A 7,648-nucleotide genomic window follows, 5' to 3' on the forward strand; every position below is an offset into this window, starting at 1 on the left:
AAGATACTATGTTATACATTTGATTTACAAAATAAATTTAGAAACATTAGTTAAAAATGATAAAATCGAATACACTTCACTATTAAACCTTCAAACTATTAAAAAAAACTTATTAAAATTGTATTAGTTAATTAAGTTCAGTTAAATTTATTTCATAAAATATTATAATGAAATTATAAGATTGACAAACTTAATAGATAAACGTTCTTTAAGTGATTTTTTGCATATTAATGCTAAAATAAAATATATAGTAAAAAAAATTATTAAAATATATGTAATAAATGTTAAAAAGGTAAATGAAATTTGGGCTTAAGAGAGGGCTTAAATTTCAAAGTTTAGGCTTTTACCCTCCCCTCAAAGGCTTGAGGGTCGGGATAAGCCTAGCCCACGAATGTGTGAGGGCCTTATTTTGAAAGTTTTTTCAGTTTATGGGCCGGGTTGGGGTGGGCGGGTTGAGGGTTTGACCTAGATTTTGACACCCTAAGATGGGGCACACGTTTGTTTTTTGTTTTTGTTTTTGTTTTTTTACTTTTTAAATTACGACTTTTTTTTTGTGAAGTTGCGGTCTTGCCGGGTGTGGAAAAAAAATTTGTTGTCGGAGACCGCTAAGGACGGACTTTGGTTCGCTGAGGACCGAAACTTTACTTGACTCTTGACTTTTGTGGTTTCCCCAGTCCCTACTTCCTCTGTCCCACATGCATATTGTAGCATAACGTCAATAATGGATTTGCTTTGGATGGTTCACATTGCATTCTCGAGTCCAGTCTCAGTTAAGGATGTGGACTTGACTTGGAAAGCCGTTCGCGCTCCATTGTATCTCTTATTAATTTGGTTGTCCTTCCCACTAATTTTCACACTTCAAAATCTACAAGAGCATCCTACTCTTCTTCTATCTCATTTCATAAAAAACATGACTCAGGCGATACTTTCTGCTGTCGTGGACCAGTTGGCCTTAATCATCCGAATAGAAGTTGCACAGGAGGTGCAGTTGGTGGTGGGGGTTCGTGAAGAATTAAAAAACCTCGAGACTAAGCTCCATTTGGTTGAAGCGGTGCTTGAAGATGCGGAAAAAAAGGAAAGACATGATAATGCAATAAAGATTTGGTTGGGAGAGCTCAAAGATGTGATGTATGATGCAGATGATGTATTGGATGAATGGAACACACGAATTCTCATTTCTGCTAATGGTTCTCATGTTGCCAACAGCGTACTTTCCTACTTGTTATCTTTGTGTACTTGCTTTAAACATGTTGGTGTACGCCATGACATTGCTCATAGGATTAAAGGCATAAGAGAACGCCTAGATGTGATTGCTCTCAATAAGGATCAACTAAGCCTCGTTCAGAGTCATAATCACGAGGAACCTCGACAACTTACTAACTCTGGTGTGGCTGTATTGGATATATATGGTCGAGATTTCGACAAACAAGAGATAATAAGCATGCTACTTTGCGATACTAGTCAACAAGAAATTCGGGTTCATGTACCTATCTTGTCAATAGTTGGTACTGGCGGGTTTGGTAAGACAACTCTTGCGCAGCTAGTGTTTAATGAAGGAACTATAGCGACCGCCTTTGAACTGAAAATATGGGTTTGTGTTTCTGTACCTTTTGATCTTGAAAGGATTGCCAGAGAAATCATTGCACAAGCTACTAGAGAGAAGCTATCAGAAAATGTGGTTGGGTGGGAACTTCTTCATAAGCATTTGTGTAACTCAGTGAGAGGAAAACAATTTTTGCTCGTGCTAGATGATGTTTGGAGTGAAGATTTCGATCGTTGGGAGCCATTGAAGTTAGCTTTGGATGGTGGCGAGCGAGGAAGCAAAATCATCGTTACCACACGTAACGAGGCAGTTGCAATAATGATCGGCTCAATTTATATACACAGGCTTGCACAGTTGTCAGACGATGATTGTTGGCACATATTCAAACAAATAGCTTTTTGGGGAAGATCAGAAGAAGAGACTGAAAGATTGAAGGGAATTGGACAAGAAATTGCAAAGAAATGCAAAGGTGTTCCACTAGCTGTCAAGACATTAGCAAGTCTAATGCGATTCAAGCGAGCAAAACAAGATTGGACGGATGTATTAGAAAGTGACATTTGGGAAACACAAGAGAAAAGTTTTTTACCTGCTCTCTTGTTAAGCTATCATGCTTTGCCTTCAGTTCTGAAACAATGCTTTGTGTATTGTGCAATCTTCCCAAAAGACCATAACATAGAGAAGGACGAGGTGGTGAAGCTATGGATGGCTCAAGGTTATCTCGGCTCTGATGGAGCAAGAGAGTTAGAGAGGGTTGGTGTCGAGTATTTTGATGCTCTAGCGATGCGTTCATTCTTCCAAGATTTTAAGAAAGACAAAGATGGAAACATTGTCAAATGCAAGATGCATGATCTCGTACATGACTTTGCAGAGTTTCTCACAAAAACTGATTGCTCTGTTTTGGTGAATAATGATAAAATTAGCAGTCACAAAGTTCGTCATTTGACTGTTGATAATATAGATAATCCATCTATCTATGAGGCGAAGAAGTTACGCACGCTGGTAGCCATATCGTCCAAGTCAGTACCTTCTAATTTACTATTCCACCAGTTGACGTGTCTTAGGACATTGGACTTGAGTAATAGATATGGTGGTTCTGCCCTTGAAGTACTTCCAGGTGAAGTGAATAAATTATTACATCTTCGTTACCTTAATTTGTCGTATACAAAACTAAAAGAATTGCACAAACAGCTTAGAAGTCTAGTTAATTTGCAAACATTAAAGCTCAACCATTGTTATAACCTTTGCAAACCGAGGAAGGAATTGGGGAACTGTCTAACCTAAGACATCTGGAAGTTGAAGACACTTATGCTCTAAATTATTATCCACAAGGAGGCATTGAGAGATTGAATCACCTTCGAACATTAAGTAAGTTTGTTGTGAGTGGTGGAAGCAAAGGGTCTGTGATTGGGGAACTAGGAAATCTCAATATTCTAAAAGGAAAGCTATCTATTACGGGGTTAAGGCATGTAAAAGTGTGAATGAGGCCAAGCAGGCAGAATTGCAGAAAAAGAAAAACATCCGGGACTTGGAGTTGAATTTCCATTTTGGATATGGTGAAAATGAACACATCGGCAATGAAGAGGACATAGGAAGGATGGAAGGTGTTCTTGAAAATCTTGAACCACATAAAGAAAGCTTGGAACGATTGGAAATACGAAACTATGTTGGCTTCACGTTCCCTCGTTGGATGATGTCAGTCGAAGAATCTGTTTTGTCCAATATTATATACTTGGAACTTCGGTGGTGCCGAAATTTGAAGGTGTTGCCCGCTTCAGGCAAATTACAATTTCTTGAAGAGCTCATTCTAGAAGGTCTAAGTGCGGTGAAACATTTGGATCTTTTGAGGGTTGGAAATGGAAATTCAACGTCTTCGTCGTCATCAGTAGTGTTGTTCCCAAAATTGAAATATCTTAACTTGTCTTGGTTGTCAGAGTGGGAGGATGAAGAGGAGCATGATGTCCCAACAACAACTACTCTCATTATCATGCCCCATCTCCATAAACTAGAGATTTGGGATTGCCCAAAATTGAAGGTGGAGCCGCACTACCTGTTTCCTCCTCAACTTGAACGTTTGGATTTATGGTTCGATGTAGGTGTTGTTTCAAAATCGTTAATGTCCCTCACCCACAACAACAACAACCTCAAGACTCTTCAATTTATAGCTTTTCCACATTCCTCTCTCCCCCAAGGATTAAACCAACTCACGCCACTTCAAGAATTGATTTTTAATTCCGCAAATTCCTTGATTTCAAGGCAGAGGAGTTGAAACCACTCACCATGCTTCGAAATTGCAAATCAGGGTCTGCCCGATTATTACGAGAGAACATAGCAGAGAGGAGGACTGGAGCATCTTAGCCCACATTTCCAACATTGAAATTGATGGCAAAGATATTAAAACAGAAACTGACTTAGGGGTGTTTATTTTTTTGGGTTTTGTAATTGCTTACTACTTATTCACATTGTAAGTGGTGGACCACATGATTTTATTTATTTATTTATTATTATTATTTTTTATGGTATATTTTTGCTAATTATAAGTGCAAAAAATATAAGTAGCAAAACTTGAGTTATATAAACTTTTAAACTTGTAAATAACAAGCGCTTATAGTAACAAAAAAAAACAAACACCACCTTAGTTGTTGCACGAAAAACAGGTGACTTTTAAACTCTTCAAGTTTGTATTTCGTGCATTGTACTGGCACTGAGAAATTGTAGAAACCCATCTGTGTATAATGCACTGAATGGTTCAGACCATCTCCTTGAATGCTCAAGTGCTTAGCCATTCTCACGAGATTAATGTAAGTATTCTAGTGTTTTGCAGAATTTCGTTTTCGGCTCCCTCTCTCTTGCTGAAATGGTGAGCTACTCATTCTCTTCGTTGTTTCATTCCTGCTCATTTCTTACACGGTAGAGTGTATATCACGTTTCCATATGTTACAAATCATGCTGTGTTAGATGATAATTTGGTACATAATATCAAATGCACTTCATTTCGAGCTAGTCACTTAATTGTACTGTTGACAAAAAAGTCGTTGTAGGGCGGATATTTATTATTGTGAGACTTTATTGGTCTTTTTTATTGTTAGTTAGTTATTAGTATTGGCTTTGCGACTTTATTGAGTGTTTGGGTATGTTTTGTTTTAGCAACTCTAGCACAATCTTATAGAAATGTAAGAAATTTGTTAGATGCAAAATGTAGTTAAATGAGTTGCAGTTTTAGTATTGGCCGGTATTCGAGCTAATGACAATATTTGTAAACAATCACATTGAACTATTTTTTTTTTGATGTAAATGTAAACCTTTTATTAAACCAAACGAAATTTACATATGCCCAGGACATCATAAAGGACTTGCATATTTACAACTATTGGCGCCTGATGCCACCATACAGACGAGTATGGTGGAAAGAAAGCCAAGTCTCCAACAGGCCCAGTTGAGAAGTGTACATTTGATTGCCCCAACAAACGGAAGTTCTTTACTTGAGCCGCCGCATGTGAGGCTAACGCGTCTGCAGCACCATTTGCTTCGCGATAAATCCAACTGGAGTGCACTTCTTGAAATTTACTCAGCACTATCTTAATCTGAGTAACAGTTCTAGCTAATAACCAATGACAGTTTAAGTTTTCATCCGTTAAACCCTTAAACAGCAATTGAGAATCTGTTTCTACCTCAACCTTCATATATCTAGCTTCTGCCACAATTTGAAGTCACAGTATGGACTATAAAGTGAAACTGTTGTGCTTTGGGTTATCTTCAATGTTATTTGTTAATATTTGATATGTGATTGTATAAGTGTTTGGTGTGTTGTTATGCCGAAAGCGTTATAATACTAAAGGCATTGAAGTTGTATATGGGGATTCGAGCTACAAAACAATGTATATTTTGCGTGTGACCACTGTCATTAGACTGAGGTAAAAAAACTTTCTGGGAGTTATTTTTTTTTTGTGAAACTTTGGTGGTTTATGTTATTTTAATTTTAATTTATGTTATTATTGTGATAGCCGAAGCAAATTCACGAGATTAAGTATTTCCTTCTCACTGCAAGAAGGATAGATGCTCGTTCTGTTAAGATAAAGAAGAGCAAGGATGTGGTCAAGTTTAAGGTTCGTTGCTCCAAGTATCTGTACACACTTTGTGTGTTTGATTCCGAGAAGGCTGATAAGCTGAAGCAGTCTCTCCCACCAGGTGTGGCTTTGACTCTTTATGTATTGCTTTCCTGAATGTACCGATGAACGTACTTGATCTGTTTGTACGAAGTCAGAACTATGTTTTTTATGTGTTCTAAGATATTCACATTAACAATTGTATCAAGACTTGAGTTATGCAAGACTGAACTTCATAATATTCATGAAAATTGAAACAATTAAAAACAGGGCCCCAACTTACTCTTTCATTTGCATCATAATCTTTGGCTGGGTTATTTGTGACAAAGGCTGTACTTGTTTTGTAAAATTTTAGGTGGTCACAACCACCAAAATCCTGACATAAAGGATGCAAATCCTGGGATATAGATTAGCAATTTTGAAATGGTAGCTAAGATTTTACTTGATTTGCATCCTTTTTAGTACGGTTTTTGGTGGTGGAATCATTAAACCAAGTCCAGGATCCATCCCCTATTTTTGCTCAACTTTCCAATTTTTACGGTGAATTGAGATTCCAGTAAAGTGAGTGAAAATTTTGGTTATGATGAGATATAAGCTTGGACAGTGCTTGGATCCCAGAGCCAAAAATCTGGGAAGTGACATGAAATTGGAGAGAGAGTACAAAAGTAAGAAGATGGATATAAAGCTGGTCATCTCCATGTTTGTAGGAGGTTTAAATTGTAAACACCTTCCCACATTTGCAAACAAAGTTGCTTTAGTTGTTAGTCTCCAACAAACATGGCATGCATCGTTTCTTGTCTCTCCTTACTCTATTTGTCTCATAGTTATGTGGCGTGTGCCCTCCTTTGAATTTCGAAGCATCTAATGGCCTGTAAACCAGTAGCCCTCTCTGAACAAGTTATGCATCTATTGACTTGTGAACCATGCTCCAGTTTTGGTGGAACCAAGCTGGTCACGACTCACGAGTGTATTCTGATGGTGCAACATGTTTTAATTGGCTGAAGTTATATTATTAAGGCACCCAAATTGTGTTATTTCAATGGCAGTAGTGTAGCACTTCTGTTTCTGCCATGAACCTTTCCTTATGCCATGAAATCCTCTACGCACACTGTACAAACTGCAAAATTAGAGTAAATTTTTGAGGATGTTTAATGTGTCTAATTCTGGTTTGTCATTGTTGTTTATTTCTGAGTGGTGTTTCCGATTTTTCCTATTTTGCAGGTTTGAGTGTGCAAGACCTTTGAAGGAGCTGGATGGTGGTGATGGGATCGTAATGTTGCACTTGTGTTCACTTTGTTGCATTGTTAATGTGTTTTGACTTAAGTTTTGATTTTGAATATTTGACAGCAGAGATCGGATTGGAAAATACCGTTGTGCAAATTTCTTTAAATTCTCAGTTATATGGATAATATGTTGATTGATTATGAAAAGGCCCCTCCCCCTTAGCTGTATTATATATATTCCCATGATGCTCTATCCAATGTAGTTAATTCAGAAAAAAAAAAAGGGCCAATGTAGATAATAACTGTAGTATGAAGCTTCATTTTTATCTGTAATATCAGTATATTACCCCCTAAAAGATGGGTTTTGCAAAATGAGGAAAGGTAGGTCTTATGGCCATCTCAATATAAGTATGCATCCATACTAATTTGGGACTTGGGCAAAAGCCGTTCGAGCTCCATTGTATCTCTCATTGATTTGGTTGGGAGAGCTCAAATATGTGATGTATGATGCAGATGATGTATTAGATGAATGGAACACACGAATTCTCATTTCTGCTAATGGTTCTTACGTTGCCAACAGGGTGCTTTCCTTCTTGTTATCTTTGTGTTCTTGCTTTAAACATGTTGGTGTACGCCATGCCATTGCTCATAGGATTAAAGGCATAAGAGAATGCCTAGATGTGATTGCTCTTGTAGGGGAGTGATATTCTCTATCCAGCACGCGCTTAACATGGTGGAACTAATGCACCCGACTATGGTCCTGTGTCGCATCCATTAGC

General features: G+C 37.6%; 2 protein-coding genes across 2 annotated transcripts; both read left to right on the plus strand.

The window, feature by feature from the left end:
* The first annotated feature begins 910 nt into the window (after nucleotides 1–910).
* LOC147520283 (putative disease resistance protein RGA3) lies at nucleotides 911–3,809 on the plus strand. Its single transcript, XM_086594262.1, has 2 exons — nucleotides 911–2,662; nucleotides 2,934–3,809. The coding sequence occupies exons 1-2, from the start codon at nucleotides 911–913 to the stop codon at nucleotides 3,807–3,809; spliced, it is 2,628 nt and encodes an 875-aa protein (XP_086450388.1).
* Nucleotides 3,810–4,264: 455 nt separating this feature from the next.
* On the plus strand, nucleotides 4,265–7,111 carry LOC147520284 (large ribosomal subunit protein eL38z/eL38y-like). Its single transcript, XM_086594940.1, has 3 exons — nucleotides 4,265–4,400; nucleotides 5,545–5,728; nucleotides 6,868–7,111. Exons 1-3 carry the CDS (start codon nucleotides 4,398–4,400, stop codon nucleotides 6,888–6,890), a joined length of 210 nt encoding a protein of 69 aa, XP_086451066.1. The 5' UTR covers nucleotides 4,265–4,397; the 3' UTR covers nucleotides 6,891–7,111.
* Nucleotides 7,112–7,648: the final 537 nt, after the last annotated feature.

The sequence above is a fragment of the Coptis chinensis genome, chromosome 2 (assembly GCF_015680905.1).
Source record: "Coptis chinensis isolate HL-2020 chromosome 2, ASM1568090v1, whole genome shotgun sequence".
Classification (NCBI taxonomy): domain Eukaryota; kingdom Viridiplantae; phylum Streptophyta; class Magnoliopsida; order Ranunculales; family Ranunculaceae; genus Coptis; species Coptis chinensis.

Excerpts from the sequence above, each read along its gene's own strand:
- LOC147520284 (XM_086594940.1), top strand. Across the intron at positions 5,729-6,867 it reads GAAGCAGTCTCTCCCACCAG|GTTTGAGTGTGCAAGACCTT; the intron begins GTGTGGCTTTGA and ends CCTATTTTGCAG.
- LOC147520283 (XM_086594262.1), top strand. The coding sequence starts at position 911 with ATGACTCAGGCGATACTTTCTGCTGTCGTGGACCAGTTGGCCTTAATC. Across the intron at positions 2,663-2,933 it reads TTGAAGTACTTCCAGGTGAA|CAAAGGGTCTGTGATTGGGG; the intron begins GTGAATAAATTA and ends GAGTGGTGGAAG.